At 44.7% G+C, this 26237-nt stretch overlaps 1 protein-coding gene across 3 annotated transcripts in view; it reads right to left on the bottom strand.

The window, feature by feature from the left end:
- SKIC2 (SKI2 subunit of superkiller complex) overlaps nt 1-25826 on the bottom strand; it is a 41707-nt gene extending 15881 nt beyond the window's left edge. Inside the window, exons 1-16 of one of the 3 annotated variants that reach the window (XM_053300453.1) lie at nt 25561-25826; nt 20146-20267; nt 19147-19256; nt 18857-18974; nt 18105-18219; nt 17721-17795; nt 16590-16643; nt 13019-13242; nt 12706-12861; nt 12451-12596; nt 9864-10010; nt 8598-8682; nt 6559-6665; nt 4484-4630; nt 3163-3262; nt 1033-1245 (exon numbers count right to left, since the gene is read on the bottom strand). In XM_053300453.1, coding sequence (XP_053156428.1) covers nt 1033-1245; nt 3163-3262; nt 4484-4630; nt 6559-6665; nt 8598-8682; nt 9864-10010; nt 12451-12596; nt 12706-12861; nt 13019-13242; nt 16590-16643; nt 17721-17795; nt 18105-18219; nt 18857-18974; nt 19147-19256; nt 20146-20267; nt 25561-25654 — 2013 coding nt within the window. In that variant the 5' untranslated portion in view covers nt 25655-25826. Of the gene's footprint in view, nt 1-1032; nt 1246-3162; nt 3263-4483; nt 4631-6558; nt 6666-8597; nt 8683-9863; nt 10011-12450; nt 12597-12705; nt 12862-13018; nt 13243-16589; nt 16644-17720; nt 17796-18104; nt 18220-18856; nt 18975-19146; nt 19257-20145; nt 20268-23809; nt 23841-25070; nt 25221-25560 lie in introns of those variants that run through there. The other 2 variants (XM_053300455.1, XM_053300454.1) reach the window with 2 other exon arrangements.
- Between the last annotated feature and the right edge of the window lie 411 nt (nt 25827-26237).

The following is a 26237-nucleotide window of genomic DNA, read 5'->3' as shown; positions in this document are numbered from 1 at the left end:
ATACAGAGTGGGGCCATTGGTCTATCTAGCTCAGTATTGTCTTCACAGACTGGCAGCGGCTTCTCCAAGGTTGCAGGCAGGAATCTCTCTCAGCCCTATCCTGGAGATGCCAGGGAGGGAACTTGAAACCTAGATGCTCGTCCCAGAGCAGCCTCATCCCCTGAGGGGAATACATCACGTCTCCCATTCATATGCAGCTAGGGCAGATCCTGCTTAGCTAAGGGGACAAGTCATGCTTGCTGCCACAAGACCAGCTCTCCTTTGCTCCTCTCAGTTGTCCAGTTAGAGAGAGATTGTCATTGTCTATACAACTTGGGCAGCAGTGTTAGGAACACAAGAAGCTGCCTTATAATTGGTCCATCTAGCTTAGTATTGTCTACACTGACTAGCAGCAGCTTCTTCAAGGTTTCAGGCAGCAGTCTTTCCCAGCCCTGCTTGGAGATGCCAGGGAGTGAACCTGGGTCTTTCTGTATACAATGCAGATGCTCCATCACTGAGCTACAGTTGCGTTCCTTAAGGGTGCAGCAGACAGTACAAGTAATTACAATTACTTGTTACCACAAGACCAGCTCTCCTTCCCTAAACGTTTAGGCCCAATGGCCAATTTGGAGGTGGCTGCCATATTGAAGTCTTAATCCAGAACTCAGGGGCCACATTGAGATCCACACCCCACAATACACATTGGTTTGTCAAGTGGGCAAAGAAACACGCTTCTTATCCTAGAAACCAAGGACTCAATGGACATTCCTGCCCAGTATGGCAGCCATATTGCTGAGGCACGATTTGCTGACCTGCAGCCTTACTGAAGCCAATTTCCCCTCGATTCTTAACACACGGCAGTCAAACGTATGAGGCACAGCTTTTTACGCCTGTGTAAGAACAGCAACTGTGTTGACATGAGGCTCAGTTCCCACAGCAGCCCTGTTGCTCTGAAGCCCAAAGCATGCAGCCACACCAAGAGGCCTAACTCCTTCAGCAGCCACACTGGGAACTTGACTGCCACCATCCCCTCAGCGTTCACGTCTCCCTGACCTGAGGCAACTGGCGGTCTGTGCCCTTAAGGCGGGAGATGCACTTCCGGAAGAAGACATGGATCTCGCTTTTCTCAGTCGTTGTGGTCAGGTCGACAGTGGTTAGCATGGAAGCATTGTCGTCGCAGCGGTTGCGAGAGAACGTGAAGGCAACCACGGGCAGCTGGTCCTTCTTACGCAGCATGTCAATGAGGGACAGCCAAATGTTCTTGTCCTGGTGGGAATTCAAGAAGGCAAGGTACTTGCTGAAGGCCTAAACCCGTCTTGGCCACCTCCTCAAGATGTGTCTGTCACAAATGGTGGGGGGGGGGCGGGGGGAGAAGAGAGGCCCACAGATCCAACCCCATTCCCTTCCACTTCTCAAACATCCCTAGACAACAAGTCACATCCTCAAGTACAGCCCTTTTGTTCTTCTCACTCCCAGAACTGGTACACAAGTGGGCAACTCAGTTTACAGCAGTAACTGGCAAAGGGATTTGCCAGTGATCCATCCAGAGGGGAAGAAGCACCATGAATTAAGTTCCTCCTACCTCCCTGACTAGGCCTAGAAGCTAGTGTCTCCCCCTCCTCCTCACTTCTCTCATTCAGTTCTGTTCCCACCCTTTTCTCTCTCATCTCCTTTGCCACAGCGGCTGCCTAAAATCCAGCAAAAAGACAGACAAGGTTACGGCTGCCAACCAGTTCAAGTTCTTTTTTCTGATTGGCTGTTGCATTGATCAGTTCATTTAAATATATTTGCATATTTCCACACTATTAGATGCTTTTTGGAGGATATTGAAGGAAGTGCAGGAGAACTGTGCAAGTTTTGGGCGGTATAGAAATATTTTAAATACATAAATTTTAAATAAAACTAAGTTTTTGTAAGAAGAAAAGGTTCTAGAGGCAAACCGCAGGCAGGATTGGCAAAGTCCCAACCTTGAGTTTCCAGTCATTGCTGGACTACAACTCCCATCAGTCCCAGCCACAATGGCCAAATGGCCAAACCACGGTGGCTGGGAATGATGGGAGTTGTAGTTCATAATCACCTGGGGACTCAAGATCAGGGATCCCTGCCCTAGGGGCAGGTTGCAGAGACAACAATAAAGGCTTGCCTCAGTTCCAGCAGCTGCCTGTTCTTTCTTTCAATCAGAAAGGGCAGCTTGAACCAATTAGAAATGGTCCTAATTTCAGAATTTCAATTCTTCAGACTAGGGATGTGCACGAACCGCGGTTCGAACACAATTCGGAAGCGGGGCCCGGGACCTTTAAGAAAGAGGAGAGCGAGTCCTTACCTGCTCTCCACCACCCCATGCAGCTTCCTGATGGAGTAGGCCCAAGTGCCGACCTGCGCCACCTGTCCTGGGCTTGGCCCAAGTGCCGGCCTGCGCCACCAGCATGGCACTGCATGTGGATTCTTGGGACCTGCACCACTCCAGCAGGAAGCTGCATGGGGCAGTAGAGAGCTCTCCTCTTTCTTAAAGCTCCTGGGCCCCGCTTCCGAACTGTGCTCGAACCACAGTTTGTGCACATCTGCCCAATAAAGAAGCAGGAGGAAGACTGGCACTCTGGAGCAAGTGGGAGGTGACTCCTAGGCCAGCTCTTGGCAAGTCTTTCTTTGAAAAAACCTTCCTCCAAGTAGATGGAGTGGGGAGACCAACCAGCATCTGGACCACTGGGTGGCAGTAAGCAGGGAGGAGGCCACCTCTAATACTTCCTTTTCATTCCCTATCATTGCAATGCCATTGCTAGAAATTTCGGAAGCTGACAAAGAAGCCCAGCTTCTCTCATCACATACTGTGTATAATGTAAAGGCATCACACAGCAAATCTCCCTAGCCCCACAAGTAGCAGCCAATGAAGTAGATGTGGGAGCAGGGAAAGTTCACAGCACAGTAACCTCTTCACCCCTCCGTCATGGTGCATGATGAGTGGCCCTTATACCAAGCTGGTAGTGAGGAGACAGGCCCTGCTGAACACCCCAAAGCCAAGCCCTGCTAGGTCCCTTGGACAACCACAGCGACCACCAGCCCCTCAGGTCAGGGAATGCGTCACTCCAACTTTTCCTTACTGGATTTCTCAAAGACTTTGGGCTTGTGTGGCGGGGGTGTGCTCAGGGGGGCAAACCCAGTCCTGGTGACCTTGTCCTGGCATACCTGCCCTGGCCCAGCTCCTGGATGCATGGGCTGCTTGGCCCCAAAGGTCTGAGAATGCTTGCTGGCCCGTTCCTTCTTGGCTTCTATGGCATCGTAGTACCTGGGAGGAAGAAAAGTAAGAAAGACACTAGCCCTTTTTAGATCCATCACACCCAAACACCCAGCTGTAATCAGGAAGTCCCGCCCCAGCCTTCACTCACCCCCTCGCTGCGCTGCTCATGGTTATAGCAGCATTTGTCTGAAGAGGCAAAACACTCTTATAACTGTGATGGCAGGTGTTTCCATGCTCAGAAGGTTGCGGGGCTCGGTCAAGGAGACTGATCATACCAAACTCACCCGCTCAAAACTGCCCTCCCCAAACTATCTCCTAAATTTATGTTCAATATATAACTATTTAGATTTTATAGCCACGATGCATAAGATAACACGGTGTATTAAAATGACACACATTTCCTTTACATGGAGAGAAAGCTATTCATTCCCACATACTAGTGCTGAAGAACATTTGAGTTTTTGCAGAAACTGAATTAAAGAAAAATGGCAAGGAACTGTGTAAGGAGAAGAGATTTAGTTACATAAGGGCCGTGCTGGATCAGGCCCAAGGCCTATCTCATCAAGCATTCTGTTTCCCACAATGCCCCTAGAAAGCTCACAGGCAAGAGATGAAAGCATGCCCTCTCCCCTGCCATTGCTCCTCTGCAACTGGTATTTGCCTCTGAACCTGAAGTTAGTATATAGCCATCAAGGCTAGCAGCCATTGATAGACTTGTTCATGAATTTGCTTCACCCCCTTTTAAAGCCATCCAAGCTGGTGCCGGAGAATTCCATAAATTATGCGCTGTCTGAAACGGTACTTCTTTTTATCTGTCCTACATTTCTTGCCAATCAGTTTCATTGCACAACCTCTGGTTCTAGTGTTTGGAGAGGGAGAAAAACCTATCTGTTAACGTTCTTCACATTATGCCCATTCACATGTTATGTGCAACACTCATACAAGTGTATACGGGTACAGATCTGAACAGAGGTACAGTCATTCACATTATGTTCAACACAGGTACAGAAGTGCATTTCCTTAATGTACCATGCATTTCAAGGGCCTGTATCCAGGTTCACTTTTAAAATGAAAACAGGTAAAGTCATTCACATAAAAACATGTATGAGTGTACAGACATCTGTACACTCGTACACCATGTCTGAATTGTGCTCAAGAGTACATAGTTACATAATCTCTCTCTCACACACACACACAATGTGCGTGCCGGCCATGATTTGGGTTTTCTGCCTCAGCCACCAAAACCTCTTTTGCTGATGCCACCCTTACCCCTTGGTAAGAAATGTCCCACGGGCATCAACCAGGAGGAACAGTTCGTTCTGGGTTTTCTGGCTGTTGCCAGTGTACAAATAATGCTCCAGTGGGACAGGGCGTTTCAGTGTGCTGATCACATAGATTTTCTTCCGCTTGATCCTCCTGCAGAGAGCAAAAACACTAACCTCAGCAGTTTATACAGATCCTCTTGGAGCCCCTTTGTTCCATGTAGCCTGCTCAAGACACATTAAAACAAACCACCACCACCACCCTGCAGGTAGAAAATCAGCACAGCTGAAATCAGACTAAGCTAGAACCTGTCTGCCTGAACTGCTCATTTTCTGTTTACAGGGAGTTGTTTGTTTAGATGGGGGTGTACTAAAAAGTGAAATTCTCCGTCTGCAGTCCAGAGTGGTATGGCACACTTCACCACTTCATTCGGCTGCATGTGTCAAGCTAGGCCTTGCACTGATAAGATGGTCATTAGTTGCCTGCCCAAGAAACTCTGGTAATTGGCATTAGGCCCATCTCTGTGCTAACGATCTGGAAGCTTGGCACCAAAGTAAACTGAATTTGGTTATATATGAATGAATGCAAGTGTGCATGTGTGTACATAATTTCTTCAGCTTTCGCTAGCCATCAGGAAGAACAAGTTGCTATGCAACTCACTGAAGCCACACCAATACCCTGATCCCCAGAAATCCCACTTCATCCAACTCTGATTCTTTTGAGGAATTGTTGAACTGTCATGGATCTTCCACCATGAACTGTGGTTCTATGAAGAGAATAGGGCTCTAACAGATAAACCTCAGACACCTTCACTAAACTATGGTTCCCAGTGTTTCTTGGTGGAAGCCATAACAACTACTCTTAAAACCTACCATTTTCTTTTATTTTTTTTTAAAAAAACAGAAATCCATTTACAGAATACAAGAAAATTATAAAAATCATTAACAGGAACTGTATAAGAAGTTAACAAAAAGGTTTCTATATTACAACATAAGAACAGGCATTGAATTTGTATCAGTCTCATATTTTATTCCCCAGAACAGCCCAAAACCAAGAGAGAAGAGAATCAAAGTCTTTAGTTGCCCAGAGCTGCCGTGGTTCTTTAATGCCCTCACTTGATAGGCAAATACTTTCCATCTATAAAAGTGCATTTTAAATGTGTTCACAGCACTTTCACACACTAGTAATCCTTATTCTAACCCTGGAACGTGGGCCTCATCAACTGGGCAAGTGAACAAGGCTGAAAAATAACAACCGACTTAATTATGGTCCAATTGCCTTTTGGACTGTATGCTCTAAAGCTTTGAATTACTGAGATTAATCTCAAAGAATAGCATTTTTAAAATTATTGCTTTTCAATGGAACGGAACAGTTACGTTTCAACACAGGTTCTCTCAAACTTTGGTCCCCGGATGTTTTTGGGCTACAATTCCTGTTGTTTCCAGACACAATGGCCTTAGGCAAACTGTAGTCCAACAGCAATTTATGTATCTATCTATCTATCTATCTATCTATCTATCTATCTATCTAATTTATACACCGCCCCAAACCTTCATCTCTGGGCGGTTAACAATAGCATAAAACAAGTTAAAAACATATACAAACTATTTAAAACAATTTAACAATTTAAAAATCAACCAGAGATTAAAACCTAAAACAATTTAGGAAGCTGAGAAAGCTTGGGTGAAAGGATGGGTTTTCAGGTGTTTTTTGAAAATGGCCAGAGATGGGGAGGATCGTATCTCAGCAGGGAGCGCATTCCACAATCTCAGGGCAGTGACCGAGAAGGCCGAGATTTGGGTATACAGGCTTGAGAAACCTGACCAAAGGGCCGAGGTAACATTTGAACAGTGAACTTGCCAGCTCAGACTTAGGTATTTGGGCTGGAGATGCTGCTGCTCAGACTGCATCCGCTCACTCTACAACTGCCTTGGCCCACAGGTAGTTGGTGGGTGGGTGGGGTGTGCGCGCATGCATAGATATAGGACTTCACTGATGAGCAGTAAAGCCCCTTCATCCCATCTTTTGCCTCTACTCCGTACGGCCCTGCATGCATCTAAGTTGCCATCCTCTCTGCTCACCCAATCCAGTCAGCAAACTCCAGGGTGTTGGGGACGGTGGCACTCAGCAAAATGATGTTCACGTGGTCCGGCAGCATGATGAGGACCTCTTCCCAGACCACACCACGCTACAATGAAGGAAAGAATGAAAAAAGGGGGAATATCCACTCAGCTACTTCCATAATTTAACAGGAGGATGTTTTTTTAAAGCAGCAATGCACATATTTAACACCATCTCCCCTGCTTCCCTGGCCTAGAGCAATCAAATAATTGCAACTATTTGGGTGAGGTGTAGGCCTCCAAAAAGGAACAGCATAAGAAAAAAACAGCCCTGCTGGATCAGGCCCAAGGCCCATCTCACACAGTGGCCCACCAGATGCCACTGGAAGCCTACAGGCAGGAGTTGAGGGCGTGCCCTCTCTCCTGCTGTTACTCCCCTGCAACTGGTATTCAGAGGCATCCTGCCTTTGAGGCTGGAGGTGGCCCACAGCCCTCTGACTAGTAGCCTTTTAAAAAAACAACACATTTTTTATATTCTGCTCTTCCTCCAAGGAGCCTAGAGCGGTGTACTACACACTTAAGTTTCTCCTCACAACAACCCTGTGAAGTAGGTTAGGCTGAGAGAGACGTGAGTGGCCCAGAGTCACCCAGCTAGTATCATGGCTAAATGGAGATTTGAACTTGGGTCTCCCCAGTCCTAGTCCAGCACTCTAACCACTACACCACGCTGGCTGTCCATTGACAGATCTCTCCTCCATGAAGCTATCCAAACCCCTCTTAAAGCCATCCAGGTTGTTGGCTGTCACCACATCTTGTGGGAGAGAATTCCACAAGCTGGTTATGCATTGTGTGAAAAAGTACTTCCGTTTGTTGGTCCTAAATTTCCTGGCAATCAATTTCATGGGATGACCCCTGGTTCTAGTGTTGTGAGAGAGGGAGAAAAATTTCTCTCTATCCACTTTCTCCACACCATGCATGATTTTATAGACCTCTATCATGTCTCCCCGCAGTTGTCTTTTTTCTAAACTAAAAAGCCCAGGTGTTATAGCCTTGCCTTGTAAGGAAGGTGCTCTAGGCCCCTGGTCATCTTTGTTGCTTTCTCCTGCACCTTTTCCAGTTCTACAATGTCCTCGTTTAGATGTGGTGACCAGAATTGTACGCAGTACTCCAGTTGTGGCCGCACCATAATTTTGTATAAGGGCATTATAATATTAGCCATTTTATTTTCAATCCCCTTCCTAATGATCCCTAGCATGGAATTGGCCTTTTTCACAGCTGCCACACATTGAGTCGACATTTTCAACAAGCTGTCCACCACGACCCCAAGATCCCTCTCCTGGTCAGTCACCGACAGCTCAGATCCCATCAGTGTATATTTGAAGCATTTAAACTAGGAAAGATGGGCAGAAAACCAACAGGACAACAACAGCAAAGAAGGTACACTACAGGTCAGTGGTTTTTACTAAGGTCCCAGGTTCATTCTTCAGGAAGTTAAGTGAGGTAGCAGGACTGGGGAAGACATTTGTCCAAGACCTCAAAAGGTTGCCATTAGGCTATAACAAAAATATCATTACGTGATTATTTTGCAGACTATTTAAATGGCCAAAGAGTAGGCCCATCAAAATGAACTCATGGTAAAGTCATCTGCACCACTTCAAGATTGCACGTGGGAGATGCAGTATCCCTTCAGGTCAAAAAGGCTCTGCTCACCAGAGACTGGCCCATTAAGGAAACAGGTAATTATTCTATAGTGAGGAATAGTCATAGAACCTGTGTGTGTGTGTGTCTTGTGTGCCATCTAGTCCAACTGCCTGCTTGATGCAGGAAGTCAATACACACTTCTATTAGTTTAACTAAAACATCATATAGCTATAAACATCCTATAGGTCTTTATAAACGCACAAAGAACTTTACATTACCTCATTGCCCAAAGCTCCTTCCAGAGTGCTCAGGAACCCAGTTTTCCTCAGGCTGAACATAACATACCCTGCCCATCAGACCATACTGGTTCCCACCCCCACCCCCCACCCCTATTTTATTTTACAGCTCTCCCTCCTCACCTCAGAGTCGTTAACGTAATGCACCTCATCAAAGATCACCCATTCCAAGTCTCTGAGGACGTCTGATCCGTTATAGAGCATAGATCTGAGTGGCGTGGGGAGAGAAAGAGAAGGATGTTGCAAAACCAAACTGTAAGGGTCAAACTAAACCAGATTTCAAACTGTTTGGTATGTTTGGGGTTGATGTTTTGGTAAATAGCAGCCATAGGAGTCCCTGGTCCAAAGCCACAGTGATTCACAAACACGTATCTCCCAGTTTTTAACATTTTGAAGTTTTTCTAATTTCACATAGCATAAGTGGATAGACAGAAACATACAAAAATATATTACTAAAGACAGACTGACCGTAGTATTGCTTTCTCTTTTGTAGTTAGAGATCAGGTCATCATCTCATACACGATGATGCTAGGAACAGTAAACCCCCTTCTTCATGCCCACCAGTAGTAGTTCTCATTCAGGACACCCTTACAACACAGGGAATCCAGAAGCAACCATTTCCTCCCCTCTGTAAGACCTTTCACCAAATAAAAGTACAATTCAATCTATGTGAGCCTCTGCTAACTGGGCAAAGGGGCACTTCTTAAAAATGGTGATTCTCTTATATTTAGCAGGGGAGAGAAACTGGCCCTATTCAGCCCCAGCACAACATCCCTCCAGTGGCTGCTGTTGGTGTTTTTATGTTTCTTTTTATACTGTGAGCTCTTTGGGGACAAGGAGCCATCTTGTTTGTTTGTTTGTTTAATTTTTTCCTATGTAAACTACTTTGGGAACTTGTGAAAAAGTGGTATATAAATATTCATTTGTATGTGGCTTTTCATTCAGACTTATCTGCAAAGTTTAAGAAGGGGAGCCACTTTTCGGTCTGACTCTGCACACAGCATTTGGAAACCGTTCGATTACCGGCAACAGAAGCATGCTTTGCAACATGCATATTTCAAATTCTATAAAAAGGACTTGAAGAACCTCAATTAACTGGAATGCTGTATATATACTTTTGTAATCATTTTTAAAAACAAAATTTAATATATCCAGGAAAAAAACTCATACACATAGCATTTTGTACAGAAATATTCAGAAAAAAGCATGCCAGAATGGCAATAACCCATGAAGCACTTGTATTTTAATAATTTCTACCTTCTGTTTCCATGTTAGAACAAGCACAAGGCAGCTTACAGTCAACATTTGAAAGGTTGGCTCCCCATTCTTCCCCACCCATAACCACTCTTATATTGGTCAACAGCCCTTCTCTGTTACCCCAGTCCTCACCGAAGGATTTCTGTTGTCATGATCAGGCAGGAGGCATCTGGATGCAGCTGAACATCGCCTGTCAACAAACCCACATCCCCAAAGGTGTTCTTGAAATCCCGGAATTTCTGGTTGGAAAGAGCCTTGATTGGGGACGTATAAATAGTGCTGGGGAAAGAGGCAGGAAGGGAAGGAGTTAGAAGTCTAGAAGGATGAGACCTAAGACCTGTGCCATTTCTGGAAGGGCGGTATAGAAATCAAATATATAAATAAAATAATAAAAATAAGACTTAGGTTGTCAGAACTATTCCATGTCAACATACTGGCCCAGATGGACGAGAGATGCATGGTCTGTACCACCTCAGAACGGTGGTACATCCGCCGATATCTTCCAGGCTTGACTACTGTAATGTACTCTATATGGGGCTGCCTTTGTACGTAGTCCGGAAACTGTAGTTGGTCCAGAATGCGGCAGCCAGGTTGGTCTCTAGGTCATCTTGGAGAGACCCTATTACTCCTGTATTGAAAGAGCTATACTGGCTGCCGATAAGTTTCCGGCCAAAATACAAGGTGCTGGTTATAACCTATAAAGCCAGAAACAGCTTAGGCCCTGGGTTTCTGAGAGAATGTCTTCTTCACCATGAACTCCACCGCCCATTGAGATCATCTGGAGAGGTTCATCTGCAGTTGCCATCAACTCATCGGATGGCTACTCAGGGACGGGCCTTCTCCGTTGCTGCCCTGAGGCTTTGGAATGCACTCCCTGCTGAAATAAGAGCCTCCCTATATCTGACAGCTTTTTAAAAAGCAGTCAAGACAAATTTGTTCACCCAGGCTTTTAATTAGATACTGTTTTAATAGTTTTTAACACTGTTTTAAATTTTAAATTATTGTAATGTTTTAGCCTTTTTATTTTGCTGTAATTTGTATTACTTTGTTGTAAACTACCCAGAGACTTAAGTTTTGAGCAGTATACAAATATGTCAAACAGACGAGTAAGCAAACAGACAAGTAAGCAAACAAACAAACAGTCTGAATCTGGGGTTAGTGTCATCTACTTGCCAAATGCAGGGAGCTAACAAGGTCAGGGTTCAGCCAGAGACTTTTTGTTGCAGTAATGGATGGGAGGCAGTTTCCTTGCCCAATCCACTCAAGGGAAATTATAGTTCTAATATAATTATACACTCACAAACCCCCCTATGCAGCCATATTTGGAATACTGTGTACATTTCTGGCCACCCTATCTCAAAATGAATATCACAGAGTTGGGAAACTTGCAGAAAAGGGCAACCAAAGTGATAAAGGAGTTGGAGCATCTTCCCTCTGAGGAAAGGAAATAGCGTTCAGGGTTTTTTATGTTAGAAAAATATACAGGAGGGGAAAAGTGATGGAGGTTTATAAAGTTATGCATGGTGTAAAGAGAGGAAAGTGTTTCACCTTCTCAATTTGTTTCCGGGTCCAGTTCAAGGTGCTGGTTTCGACCTTTAAAGTCTTTAACGGTTTGGGGCCTGGATCTCTCAATGACTGCCTGCTCCCAAGGGTTTCTGCTCACTTCACCAGATCATCAGAGGGGGCTCTGCTCCACGTGCCGACAATGAGAGAGGCTCAGTTGTCGAGCACGCTGGACAGGGCCTTCTTAGTCATTGCCCCCAGGCTTTGAAATGCTCTACCGGCTGTAATCTGTTTCTCAGTCTCCTTGACAATTTTTAGGGGGAAAGTAAAGATGTGTCCAGGCTTTTGAATGAGAATATTTTTGCTGCTGCTGCTGCTTTGTGTTATGTATTATTATTAATATTTTATGGGTTATTAAATTTTTAGAGAGAGATTATTTTTATATTTTCTGTACTTTTATGCATTTTAATTTTTGAGATTATTTGTACCTTTGTATTTTAATTATGCATCATTTTAATTATATTGTAAACCACTTTGAGATTATTTTAATGAAAAGTGGTATATAAGTTGAATAAATAAATAATACTAGAATCTGGGGTCATCCAACGAAAGTGAAATAGACTTAAGACCGGCAAAAGAATGTATTTTTTCACACAATGTATAGTTTATGGAAAGTCACTGCCACAGGATATGGCAACAGGCACTAGCTTAGATGGCTTTAGAAGGGGATTAGACAAATTCATGGAAGATCATGGCCAACAAATACATAAATTCATGGAAGATCATGGCTAACAACTTCAGCCCTCCAGCTGCTGGCTCCCATCATCAACAACCACAGTGGCCAATAGTCAGCGATGATGGGAGTTTCAGTCCAACATCTGCAGGAGGGCCAAAGTTGTGCAGCCCTGGTCTATATGAAACCGCCAGCTTTAGAGGCAGGATGCTGTTGAATTCCAGCTGCCGGGGAAGGGTGGGGCAATAGCAGGAAAGGCTTTTGTCTTCATGCCCTGCTTGTGAGCTTCCCAGAGGCATCTGATTGGCTACTGTGGGGAAAAGGATGTTGGCCTAGATAGGCCTTTAGTCTGATTTAGGAAGACTGTTGTTAATTCTTCACCTGTTGCAGGCTCATCCTTGGCAGGTTGAATGTTGTACACCACCCTGAGCACTATTAGACACAGAAGATGGCTAAGAAATATAACAAAGTATATACTCTCACCGTGTCATGTGCTTCTGCGACAGGGCAATGGCATACTCAGCCACCACCGTCTTTCCAGCAGATGTATGGGCAGCGACAAATACAGAATCATGCTTCTCCAAGTGAAGAATTGCCTGTTTCTGGAAGACATCTGGTTCAAAAGGCCACTGAGTAGGGAAGGGTGGGTGGAAGTGACATAAAGAGGGAGTTTTAGTTGATTACCAATCCTCAGGTCTTCCCTTCTTGTTCTAGCACCCCACAGAGCTGGCTTCTTACCTTGAAAGCTGGGTCAGGAATTCGCTTGTAGAAGTCATCCACAGGGGAACTTATATCTACAGGGATGGCCCACTGCTCTTTGGGGGGTTCAGTGGTGGCGGCGGCAGCAGGGGCCGAGGCAGGATGCGTGGCTGACTTGGGGATTGGCGACGTATCCTAAGGGCGGGGCAGGGGGGGAAGCACAAATACAAATAATGCATGAAGAAGGCCATGAATCGGAGGAGAAGTTTACTTAATTGCCTTAATCGACTTCAGTATTAGTCCCTACAGTGCAGATCTTTGCAGGCAGGCAAATGCATACACAGACTCCCACCTTTAGCACCAATTCCTCCAGGCTGTTTGCCCTCTGAAGCGGTGCGGGTTCTGCTGGGGGTGTCTCTTCTTCCTTGGCCCCTTTCCCCTTCCCTTTCTTCTTCTTCTTCTCCACTTCCACGGTCTTCTCCTTGCCTTCTTCATCGCTGGAGGCTCCCAAATCAAAGGTGTCCAAGGCCCCCAAGAGGTTGGTCAAGTTCAGCAGCCCTGACGAGGCCTTGAGCTCTAATAAGATGAAGACACAGGCAAGATGGTGTGACAGAAAGAGGCGCATGGACTGTTGGTGGGGGGAGAGTGGCTAATTCAAGGATGCATTTCGGAGAGGAGGCTTAGGAGCGATCGTGTCCACTGCCCTAGTGAGTTGGTTGTTCCAGTACTCCACCAGAGTGTCGACAGGGTCACTGGCAGAGCCAACACTAAATCCCTCCAATCAGTGTTCCCTCTAACAAGGATTCCTGGATGTTGTTGACTACAACTTCCATAATCCCCAAGCAAAAGCCATTGGAGCTAGGGATTCTGGGAGTTGTAGTCAACAACATCTGGGAATCCCTTTTAAACACTGCCTCCAAGGCTTCTTGGAATCCTATTGGATCCAATAACCTTCTCCAGCGGACCTTCCTAATGGGCCCCTCACCCCTGCAGAGGTGGGACAAATAGTATGGAGTGATGACAACAGTGGCACATAGCAGAACTGCATTTTGCAATCCTAAACAAAAAGGTAACCAATTTCTTAAAGGTTAAGGCTGTTTAATCTGTAGAACAGAAATATATGAAAGAATGCCACACTGTGCAAGAGGAAAATGATGCAAATTACAAATCTTGGCATGTGGTTACTCAACTTCCAAAGTCAGGGATGGAGGTGAGGGAATGACAGAACCTGATTAAGTCGCACAGAAGCAGTAACAACTAAAAAGAGAGAAAGAGAAAGAAAAGGCTGAGCTGAGCAAGAGTTTCCCACCACTACCACCACCAGGCTCTAGCTCTGTAGTAGAAGCCATGCTTTGCATACAACCAAAGATCCCAAACTAAGTCCTCAGGATCTCCAGTCAAACAACACTCAGATAGCAGGGCTGGGAAAAAGCCTCCTCCCAAGTCCTTGGAAAGTTGCTGCCAATCCAAGTATACAGTACTGGGACAGACCAACCAGTATAAGGCAGTTTCCTGGGTATACTGGAGGCGACGGGTAAAGAGCAAGAAGAGAATGGGACATTTTCTGTGCTTTTTGTAATGGCTCATATGCCAACATCATGTGGTCATTTGCACTCACGGTGGAGAGGGAAAAGAGGCGATTTTCATCAATCCCCTCTCCATCTGCTGCCCCCCCCAACCCCCCCCCCATCTCCCTACAGGTCCACAACCCTCAGGGACATAAGGAAGGGGGAAGACAGGCAAAAATCCCTACCCCACCCTGCACACACACACAATGTTCTTTTGCACATACAATGTGAATACAACTACGATTCAGAAACCTGCAGCTTGTTTGGAACACTTACTCATGAGATCAAAAATGTTTTTTCTTGTCCAAAGGTGGCGGAGGTGGGGCGGGGGGAGAGTATGTCTACTTTTTTTTTTTTTTTAATTTATTTATACCCTGTCCCTCCATTGCACTACTGCTTAGGGCGGCTCACAACAATAAGATAGACACAGATACAATAAAAGTAATAAAATTAACTAATTTTTTTTTTAAGTCAGATTAAAAACCACAATTATTAGGTTCAAATTAAAACAGAAAATTATAAAAAGCTAAAGAACCTACCAGATATAACAAAACAATAATGGAAGATTAAAGAGCCTCCTTGAAAAGATGCGCTTTGAGATGATTTTTAAAAACACCGAGGGAGGGAGCATTGCAGAGCTCTTCGGGGAGGGCGTTCCAAAGCCAAGGGGAACCCCCTCTTGACACTCTCTTTCTCCAAGGAGCTCACCATAGGATGGCATTGCCTTTTAAAAATCCATGCAACGTCTACAAGTTAGCTGCATCAGCCTCCCAGCTCAATTATTTCTGAATTGGGCCACAGCATAGAACAACTCCCCATCCTTCATAAAACAAAGCACTACCTGGGCAAACCCAAAGCATTTTCTCCCAGGATTCCCACAGACTTGACTTGCTTGTTTATTTCACTGTAAACTGCCGTGGAAGCCATTAAAGCTGAAAAGAAACCTATTATCAATCTATCCTGGATGAAGGAACTCACCCCCTTCGTCATGCTTGTGAAAATGATACAAACCCAAGACAGCCTCCTCCCAGTCCTCTTCTCCTCCCCACTGCAAAAGGTGGCCTACCTTGTAAACCACTGGGAGAGGTAATGAGGGGTTTTGGACAGAAGTGTTATCAATATGAAGGTGACATACAACTCTACCTTTCTCCGACATCAGATTCTAGGGAAGCAGTGGATGCACTGAACTGGGGGTTAGAGGCGGTAATGGGCTGGATGCAGGCTAGCAAACTGAGGTCAGATTCAGACAAGATGGAGCTGGTGGTGGTCAGTAGAAAAGCCAGTCGGGATAGGGCAATTCAACCAGTTCTAGATGGGGTTGTACTCCCCTTGTAAAAGCAAAAGCACAGCTCGGGGATGTTGCTGGACCTGCCTCTGCTTTTGGATGCTCAGGTGCAGGCTGTAGTCTGGGGTGCCTTTGCACAGCTTTGGCTAGTGCGCCAGCTGTGGCCCTCTCGAGAAGGCAAGTCTGGCCACAGTTACCTGTGCCTGAGTCACATCATGGCTGGATTACTGCAATGTGCTTTACGTGGGGCTGCCCTTGAAGAATATTCGGAAATTTCCATTGGTGCAGAATGCATATTACACCTGTTTCAAAAGAGTTGTACGGCCAATTTGTTTCTGGATCCAATTCAAGGTGCTGGTTATAACCTATAAAGCCCTTAACCATTTGGGTCCTGGATAACTGAAGGACCGCCTGCTCCGAAGGGTTTCTGCCCGCCCAAGAAAGTAGTCAGAGGGGCCTTTGCTCTATAATATGTTACCAGCTGAGCTTATTCTGCCTGATCTCAGAAGCCTCCCCGGTTGCAACTGCATCTCCAGGCTTGGAGATTGCACTTTTGCTATGCTCAGGAGCTGCACCACAATGTGAGCTCCCAGTCTATGTTATACGTGGGGACAAGTCGCTTAGTTGCGCTAAATTCCCCACACTGGCCCAACTAGGGGGTGCAGGCCAATCACCCTCAAGGCAGTTTCATTAACAGTAAGGACGTTGAGAGAGGCTAAATTGCTGTGCACATAGTACGGGGCCTTTTCTGTTGTTGCCCCCAGATTCTGGAATGCTTTCCCAGTGAATGTCTGCTCTGAGACATCTGTGGTTGCTTAAAAAACAAAAAAACAAAAAAACTAAAGACCTTTTTATTTGTTCAGGTTTTTACCCCTTAGGAGCTGCCAGGTCTCTCAGCTCTCTGTTGGACTTTTTAATGGTTGTTTTTGTGTATGTGTGTGTATTTTATGGTTTTTACTGTTTAACAGGTTTTAAATGCGATTTGTATGGAGGTTTATTGTATTTTAACTTTTGTAAACCACCCTGGGATGCCTTATGAAAGGTGCTTTAAAAATTGAATGAATGAATACCTTGTTTGGTGAACTCCACTCCCTTCTTCCAGCCAGGTGGCACTGTCAGCAGATCTGAGGGGAGAGCGACGGGGAGAAACATGGATGAACACAGCTCACACCAAGAGGGACCAGGATCCATGCTGATCATCACAAAATGGCATTGCTTGATCAGGCAAGTGGTCTGGGGCAACCTTGGGTGGAGAGCCAGTCTTGCGGTAGTGGGCAGGAACTGCCCCTTTGCTAAGCAGGGCCTGCCCTGGTTTGCATTTGGATAGGCTATATGCGAGCCCTGTCTGCTGTAAGACATTCCCCTTAGGCGATGGGGCTGTAGCTCAGAGGCGGAGCATCTGCTCACATGCAGAAAGTCCTAGGTTCAATCCCTGGCAGCATCTCCAGGTAGGGCTGGGCAAGACTCCTGCCTGAAACCCTGGAGAGCTGCTACCAGTCTGTGTAGACCATACTGAGCTAGATTGATCAATGGTCTGACTCCATCTAAGGCAGCTTCCTACATGCCTATGTTCAAATCTGATGTAATGGACCAACCAGGCAATTGCAGTTACTGGCTGGTAGCAAGCTGCTTAAACCTGGAAGCCTGGCAAGCATAGACAGACAGTCAACTTTCGTCACAATCGCCCAGTTCACTCATTACAGTCAATCAGCTAAGTGCAAACTGGAGGACAGCCAGGACCAACATCGCACAAACAAGAAATCTCTTTGATTGTGCAAGTGTTTGACTCGCCAGTTTCCACACGACACATTCCACCCTACACCACTAGTCCTTGCTGAGGCTGAGAAAGATCTTGATTAGCACTCCACAACTTTCCTCCCCTCACTCTACCCATGGCAACCTCACTGAGATGAACTCTGGTATCAGGAAAAGTAATCTGGATAGAAATTTTACATGTGTTTTGATCCGCTCTTGTGCGTGCAATACACTCACATTGGTGTGGGCTAATCTCCTCCCCAGACACGCCTTTGCCTAAGCCCCACCCATCCTGCTTATTATGAGCAATGAACAGGGTAGGAGATATATATATATATATATTTTTAAGCATGGAACAAAGGACATGGGGTAACAAACATCAGAATGGAAAGGATTTTAAGAAGGAGTGCATCAGCATGGACACTACCAAAGACAGATTCAAGTACCTTTCTGAAAATCTATGTCCTCTTCCAGGTCATCTTGAGTCTTGATCTGCTCCAAGCTAGGTTCATCCATCCCACCTGGAGAGAGTGCAGTAAAGCAGGCGGCCATGAATGGCTAAAGGCTGGGCTCTGTGTGCAGGGTGAGAACTCTGGAACTCAGGTACACAGAAAGGCCGGGATTTTCCACAGTTAGTACCAGTTAGGTGCAAAGGTATGTATGCAGAAATTACAATGGCCAACGCTACATTTCCCAGGGGCCCTAGCAACAAAATGGGCTATCGACTGTTGTCTGCAAGTTATCTTATGCTCAAATTCCTTCCAACTGCTCAGGCTGTAAAGTTATAGCACTAAGCCTCCTACCAAGAAGATGGAATAGGAGACTCATACCTGGCCAGAAGGGATAATTGGTGGCACTGCCTCGCAGAGCTTCAGCGGGGGGACCAGGTGCTCGCTGGAACGACAGAGAATTCTTGGCTGACAAGCCCATATTGTCCACTAGTGCCTGGAATGAAAGTTGAGTGAAACAAAGCATTAGGAAACCAGTATTATCACCATCATAGGGACAAATGGACAAAATACACAACCAGTTTCTTCGGACAATTCTTATGCTCATAATAGGATGCATTAATGATTCATGGCAGCAATGTGAGGGAACACAATATTCAAGACGTGGAAAAAGCTACAACAGAACTTGCTAAAGGTCTGGCCCATCTCTAATGCAATCCTCCCAGGGATGCGAGGTAGAAAGTCGTTTTCTAGTACCTAATTTTTTTCTGTGTATTTTTTCACACCACATCACTGGAAATACCAAGTCAAATTAGATCACAAAGTATGTAGGGTGTTGGCAAAGTTTACATAGGGGGTTTCTCTGTGTGTGTGTGTGTGTGTGTGTCTGTGTAAAATAGAAAGAAAAAAGCTTTTTCATGGGGGAAAATTCCAATTCAAAGTTTCCCAGAAATTCCAAGTCACGGAACCCTCCCATTCCCAAGAGAAGGTAACAGCAATACGATGGCTGCTTCCCATAGGCCCTCGCACCTCATAGCTATGGACTACAGAAGTACATTGACCCACGCATGGGCCCCTACAAAACCTGCTACTCAAGCTGCTGTTCCAGAGGTGGAGGGGGAACCATTTCTCACCTCTTTGAAACCTAGAAGCTCTCCTGTGGTAGGGTTGCGCTCAGCCTGAAGTGTAGAGTGCACAGGTGTGACATTCACCTCAAAGAGTGACTGGATGTCTTTCTCACGGGGCCAGAACCTGTCTCAAGAAAATAGGTAAAGTTAGAAGCCATTCCCACCTGCCATGCCACCATGACTCCTACTCCATCTTGGAGAGCATTAGCAATCACATCCTCCATGCTCATGTGGGAAGTGGCCATTCCGATTCACAAATCCATCTTGCATGGAAGGTGCAGCCTTCAACAGCTCACCTGTGAGACCTTTCAAAGTGATGGATGGGAAGCCATTCTGGACTGTCAAGAAAGCGCTGCTCCAGCTCAGATGTCAGCTCCTCAGCATAAGGGGGGAGTCCGTGGGGCAACTGTGGAAGTGAAAGAGTATTATTACTGAATCCATGAAGGTTTTTTCCGGGTGCCAAGAGCCCTTTTTTTCTCCCATGAGCCACCACAAAGCTTTCAGGTGCTATCCCTGAACAAGGTCAAGTAAAATATGTTTAATTCCCTGGCACCATTGTCAAAGCAGCCAGGCGACTGAGTTGCAGTTACAAGTGGGTCATATCCCAGTCTGAGGTGGGAGGCATCAGTGCCTCTGTCTATATATATTACATACATAAACACATATACGTATACACACACAAGCAGCTATATAGTCTGTCCTCTGTAAGTGCCTTAGAGATGCAAAACTCACCTTGTATGCCTCTTTCTGCTGACACTTGTAAAGATTGATACGGCAGGCATAGTCAACCTGAGGATCTCTGCTGCTGGACTTCAACTCCCATCATCCCCAGCTGCAAACTGCAGCTGAGGATGATGGGAGTTATAGTTCAGGAACAGCTGGAGAGCCTCAGGTTGGCCACCCCCTGATATATAGCAATAGTTGAAGTTTGTAGTTTTGTATTTTTCCCTTAATTTTTTTTAAAGGATGGATCTTAGGTCTTCAAAGGCTGAATGCTACATGCACATGAAAGATGAAAGTAATTTGAAAAGCTATTCTCTTAGATGTTTCTTTTTCAAAGCAATTGCCCCCTAACAAGAGCACTAAGCTAAAACCACCTTGAAAGTTTTGCATTTGACTGAGAACATTCTGCACATCAGTGGGACCTGTTTGTTATATAAGAACATAAGATCAGCCCTGCTAGATCAGGCCCAAGCCCTATCTAGTCCAGCATTCTGTTTCACACAGTGGCCCACTAAATGCCACTGAGATGTGCACTCATTTCTCTGGTGGAAGGGGGCACATGCAGCCCTTACCGTGGTCAATGGAAATCCATATCCACTTGGACCCTCCTCTTGGGTGATAAGCTCAAACCGGCCGGAACATCCCACCTCCAGAACCGAGAGAGGCAGCTCTAGAGGTCCCCTGGGGGGCAGGGCTTGAAGGAAAGAAAGAGATAATGTTTTCTTACTGAGTAGCACTGATTCAAGAAAATTTCCCACTTTGTTGGAAGTGGACAGCCAACCGATTTAAACCAGGGAGTCAAACTAAACTCCTAGACCAGTTCAGAAACATTTCCCCCATAAAATAGAACTGAACCTGAGCCTAACATCTCCAGATTGACTTGAACCTGAACCAAACCCTTAAATAAAAGAAGCAGTAACTGGTTCAATAATTGGGTACTCAGAGATTTGTTTTCAAGGAGGTTCCTCTCTACTTCTGATATATATGAAGGAAATTCTGTTTCTCAGTGAGAGTTTTAAAAAGGAGGAAGAGGAGGAGGAACAGTAGAGATTGATAGCCAGGGCCTAGGACTAGTAGGCTGATGCTCAAGTAGAAACTTCCCACTCACACACTGTGGTCTGGCAGCATCAAGGCCTCATTAGACTCTGGGGCTGCAACAGTCTGCAAACTTATTTTATTAATTTCCTTACCATTACCACCCCTAAGCAGGGCAAGTTCAAATACGAAGTTCCTAAGTAACAAAATTCTGGAGCATGTTTTAAAAGTGCTTGCCCTCTCATTCTCTTTTGCTTTCAATTGTTGCTTCATGTCCTATTTTCCTGCTTTTAAATCCCGTTATCTCTTACTTGTGTTAAAAAATCACGTAAAAATTTAACAGTAAGCAGCTTAAAATTAGTCATTTTTGGTTCATTTTGTAGATTTATAGCACAGATGAAAAGAGTCTGGCATTATTCCACATGAAATGCATTCCAAACCGCTTAAAAATTAGTTAGTTACCAAACCACTTTTTAAAGCTAGTGTCTGAACCAGAGCTAAAGAAATGCTGTTGAATCTGAACTTTGACCAAAACCACATTTTAAACAGTTCATTTCCCCAATTTAAACCAAGCAGGTCTGATGGGTTTCAGTTTCATGCCATAGAAAACAAAATCAGGTAGGCTGCCAACTCCTTTCCTAGCAAATGTTCCTCTTCCCATAGCAGCTGCATAACCAGTAGAAGAAGTTCATCAGTGGCAGGAGTAAGTGTTATTGTTTAACTGTTCTCTGTCACTTAGCTGTTAGAAGGCCTCTACCAGGAAAGCAGTCAGCAACCCAGAATAGAAAAAAGAGAGGCGTTCTCAGTTTAGTAAACTAAATTCTAGGAGTAGCAGCCATCCTATTTCATATGGGTAAAGAATACAGAGAATATTGTTTGTTACTCCTCCTCAGTTTCAAGCTGCCTCTCAGCAAGAGGCTAGGATTGGAGGAAGATGGAGAGGAGGAAGAAGAGCTGGCTATGGCAATAGCTTACAAAATGTACAGACCATAAGATAAAAGGGGCCCATGGAGAAAATATGATGCCATGTATTAAAACAAGTTTGCCAGTGTGAGGAAATACTCTCTGCTTGATGCAAAATCCAGAATATTCTCTCTCAATCCTATAAGTGACTTATATTTAACTATTATTTTTCGGTTCATTATAGTAAGTAGTACACTAATTCAGCTGGATTTTGTCCATAAAGCTGTATTTTCATGTTCAAAACTGCTGCTTTTATGTCATCCCACATTTGCAAAATTTCAAGAAGGGACACATGCTAGGAAACCTCCATACTCCAAAACCAAAGAGAGACATCACACAGCTTCCAGACAAAGCAGGGCAACTGGCAAAATATTCCACTACTGGAGTTTATTTCCCATGACCTAGAGCAGCCATGTCCCCCAAAATTCCAGGTTTCACCCGGATTTTAAGCATCTCACCCAGCTTGCTTAGCCCACCCAGATTCTCCCAGACTTCAGCTTTCATTTAAAAAAAAAAAAAAAAAAAGCTAAGCTCCAGCCCTTGTAGAAGCAGAGTTATGGAGCAAAACGTGCAGTCACTATTCTGCTCAGAAATTATTTTCCAGCCGATTTACATAATATATAAATTAGGTACCCAGATTTGGAAAGCCAGAATATGGCAACCCTACCACCGCCAGGCAAAGTTTCTTTCTCTGCCTCTGATGTCCTCATGACATACAGGAATTCAACTAAAACACGAATCTTTGGGCACCTTGGAAAGCAACAGATTTATTGTGGCATCAGCTTCCGCAGACTGGAGCCTACTTTATCAAAATAGTGCCTTCATCATTAAGGTACAAAAAGAGAAATTTTAAAGGACAGAAAACTAACCTACATATCTATGATAAACTAGTAAAGGGGTGGAGGGAACGTGAGTATATAGTACAGATTATGGATCAGAGAGCACCATTTTACTGGTCTCTCCAAATAAGGCATATTATTTATACACACACAGAGTAGAAGAAATTTGTATTGAAATGGTATGGCATTCTACAGAAAGTTGTAAATGTTCCTAGAAATATAGAAGGTGAAATAAGGACAGCAATTTGTAAGAAAATATCCTTGAAGATGCGTGGTCATATTTATTTAATCAAGGAATGAACTTTAGACCCTCATTGCTTCTACAAGAAAGCCATCTGGACATGACATACCACTGGTATAAATTCCCCTTGGAAAATTAATAGGATTTATAAGAATGGAGGCAGAAGCTGATACTAGAAACAGCAGAAGTTTTTGGGGTTTTTTTAAATGTCTATGGTGACTCTGCCTTCAGGCAAAGAAATTTTGGGCTATGGTGATCCAGGTGTTGAATGAAATGTCTCAAGTTTGGGCATGTTGTAGTATAAACATATGTCTTTTGAATTATGTAAATGATATCAGAATATCATTAATCTTCCCTGTTTATGGATTACAATAAGATTAGTGTTGGTGAAGCACTGGAAGGATCAGCTACTAAATCAGAATAGCTGATCAAATGTTGGAAGATGTTTCAGTGTGTGAAATTGACAAACTATTGGTTTCTTGATAGAGATTTAGAGACAACACATCAGAATTAGAGGCCTATATTAAATTACAGAAGGGGATCAAATAATGATTATGATTAATAAACATGAGTATTTTAACTCAATAAAGAAACTTTAAAGATTACTATAACTTTATTATTGCTATTATAACTGTTCTAGTTATCAATGAAGTCCTAAAGAAATATGAAATTATCAGTTTTTCTTATTTATTCAAATAGTGCATCTATATTTACCTATCATATTCATAATCCTCCTGACATATACATCACTAGGCAGCGTACACAGTCCAAATTACAATAAAAAGCCAGTTTCACAGATTAAAAACAATTCACAGAGTAAAACAATTAAACAGTTTAAAATTAATTTTAATTAAAAGCCTGGGAATAGAGGTGTGTCAAGCAATCAGAGATGGATAAGCTCTTATTTTGACAGAAGTGCATTCCGAAGCCCTGGGGCAGCCACAGAGGAGGCCCGGCCCTGAGTTGCCAGAAGAGCCGGTGGCAACCGTAAGAGGACCTCACCAGGTGCTCTTACTAGGCAACAGGGTTCATGACAAAGAAGGCGTAGTTTCTGGCTTTTTTTTTTTTTTTTTACGAAGGCAGCCCTATGTGGAGTGCATTACAGTAATCAAGCCTGGAGGTTACCAGCATATGTACTACTGTTTTAAGGTCATTTACCTGCAGAGATGGGCATGGCTGACATATTAGCTGAAGCTGATCAAAAGCACTCCTGGCCACTGCCTCATCCTGAGAAACCAGAGGGAGCTTTGGATCCAAGAGCAGTCCCAAGCTATGTACATGATCATTCGGTGGGTGGGTGGGTGAGAATATAACCCCATCCAGAACACGCAGATGTAAACCATATCTTGGGTTGACACCCCCCTCCCCAGTACTCGTCTTATTTGGATTCAACTTCAGTTTGTTATCCCACATCCAGCCCATTACTGCATTCAGGCAGGCATTTAGGGAAGTTATGCCATTTGGAAGTTGATAAGGAGAAATAGATTTGGGTGTCATTAGTACATTGATAACACCTTGCACCAAATCTCCTGATGATCTCTCCCAATGGTTTCATGTAGATGTTAAAGAGCATTAGAGACAGCATGGGGCCTTCTGGAATCCAAACTTTAGATCTTGTTTTGCAGAGCAACAGTCTCCAAGTGACACCATCTAGAATCTACCAAAGAGGTAGGAATGGAACCACTGCAGACCAGTGCCACCTAATCCTCCCTTCCTCAGCTGATCCAGAAGGATACCATGGTCGATGGCATCGGAAGCCGGAAGAGATCCAAAAGTAAACAATTTGAATTTTAGAAGTAGCACAATAATAGTAATTTATTATATTGATTTTTAATAACACCATGCTTCATGATCTCAATACATACAAAAACAGAATGCAGTCCTATTCATTGCTATGTATCTAATCTATTATATATTAATAAAGTTTACAACAAAAGAGGTGCCTCAGAGTCTTGTTTAATGATAGTGGTAACCCACTAACACAGCTGCCCTTCCACTCATTCAACTGGTGTAGCACTTCCCAATAGCTACCATGGAGGAAAATCCACCCGTTAAAAATTTCTGCCTGTCATGCAGGGCTGTGGTGCCCCCCTGAGCAGCTACCCGGGACAGAGAGCACACACTCTAGCTACTAACTACCAACTATTATTACTTTTTTCTAAGTGTTGGGCTAGGTACCAATCACTATTTATTTCATTCTAAGTGATCAGTTAGCTATAGATAGTTCATTTTTTAAGTTCCAATTACCGGGATGGGCACCATTTAACTATTGGAGGGATACAGCTTGGCAACCCATACACAGAATGAGAAAGCAGGTAGGTGCAGTTTAAGCATAGAAAGAAGGCAGGCTACCCGCCTCATTATCTCAGCCAGCCGATGTGCGTAGCCATCCCTGGTCCTAGCTCTGGCTCTTTCTCACCTATCCTCTCCAGATCCATCTCCACGAAGCTCTCGCTGGGGCGGGGTTTTGTCTAATCCGGAAGCGCTCCCTTCTGGCCAACATAATGAGGGCGGAAGAGGAACAGACCTGGCGGAAGCTGATCTGGCTAAGGCGGCGAGCGCTTATCCCTCAGCCGGGCGGATGCCTAGAGATAGAAAAGGTCTAGAGCAGATTTGTCCGATCTGAGCTCCGCCAGTTGCTTTTGGACTACAGCTCCCCTGGCTATCAGTCGTTGTAGTTGGAACTGTAGTACAAACTCTCGGGTTAGCCATCTCTGCTACCTTATAGCTCTCGTTGGACTACAACTTCCATCAGTCCCAGCCACGATGGCCCAAAGCCAGGGGATGATAGGAGCTGTAGTTCAGTAACAGCTGGTGGGCCTCAGGTTGGCCGACCCTGGCTAGAGTAACATACAGCTGAAATATCATATTACTATTGGCACCAAGAAAGAAAGGAAGAAAGAAAGAACCTTTGAGTCGGTGTTGACTCCTAGCAACCACAAAGCAATGTGGGTTTTTGCAGGAGTAATTTACCACTGCCTTTCTTCTGTGCAGATTGAGCATCCACCTCCTCCAGCACCTTCCTATATCGCCCGTGGCCCAATATAGGTGGCTACAAATATCTACTAAGCACAGTCTGGGAGGCACAGCAGCAGGGATGGGAACTGACCGCCTCTTGCTCCCTAGGCAAGCTGCTTCCACGCTGCGCCACTGCGGATGATACTGGTGCTCCCCTAGACTGAATTAAAAACACATGATTCCCCCCACCCCTCAACCTGAGTTAGAAGAAAAAGCATGAATTTCTGTCTTGGTTGATACTTTTTTGTTTCTGGGAGGACACCCTGCCTGTTCACAGTTACGCTAGTGTAGCGCGCATGCAGCCTCGGAACTCCTTCTTCATGGGGGAATAATGGCATTCCCCAATTCCCATCACGGATGGGGTTCAACAGGTTACCCGCGCCTGTCAGGTCAGGGTAGTCACACGCTAAGCCAGTCAGTGTAGTGGAGAGTTACTCTAAAAGCTTGGATTACTCCTTTGACGGTGTGTGCAGTTCTGCCCCGAGGGAGATTTGAAAAAGGGTTTCTACCATTGCAACCCGGATATTCCTTGTGAAAATAAGAGGGTGGTTCACTCTGGTATCATCAT

Source organism: Hemicordylus capensis, chromosome 2 (assembly GCF_027244095.1).
Source record: "Hemicordylus capensis ecotype Gifberg chromosome 2, rHemCap1.1.pri, whole genome shotgun sequence".
NCBI lineage: Eukaryota > Metazoa > Chordata > Lepidosauria > Squamata > Cordylidae > Hemicordylus > Hemicordylus capensis.
The sequence above is the reverse complement of the archived record's forward strand: the minus strand, read 5'-3'. Positions and strand labels throughout refer to the sequence as shown.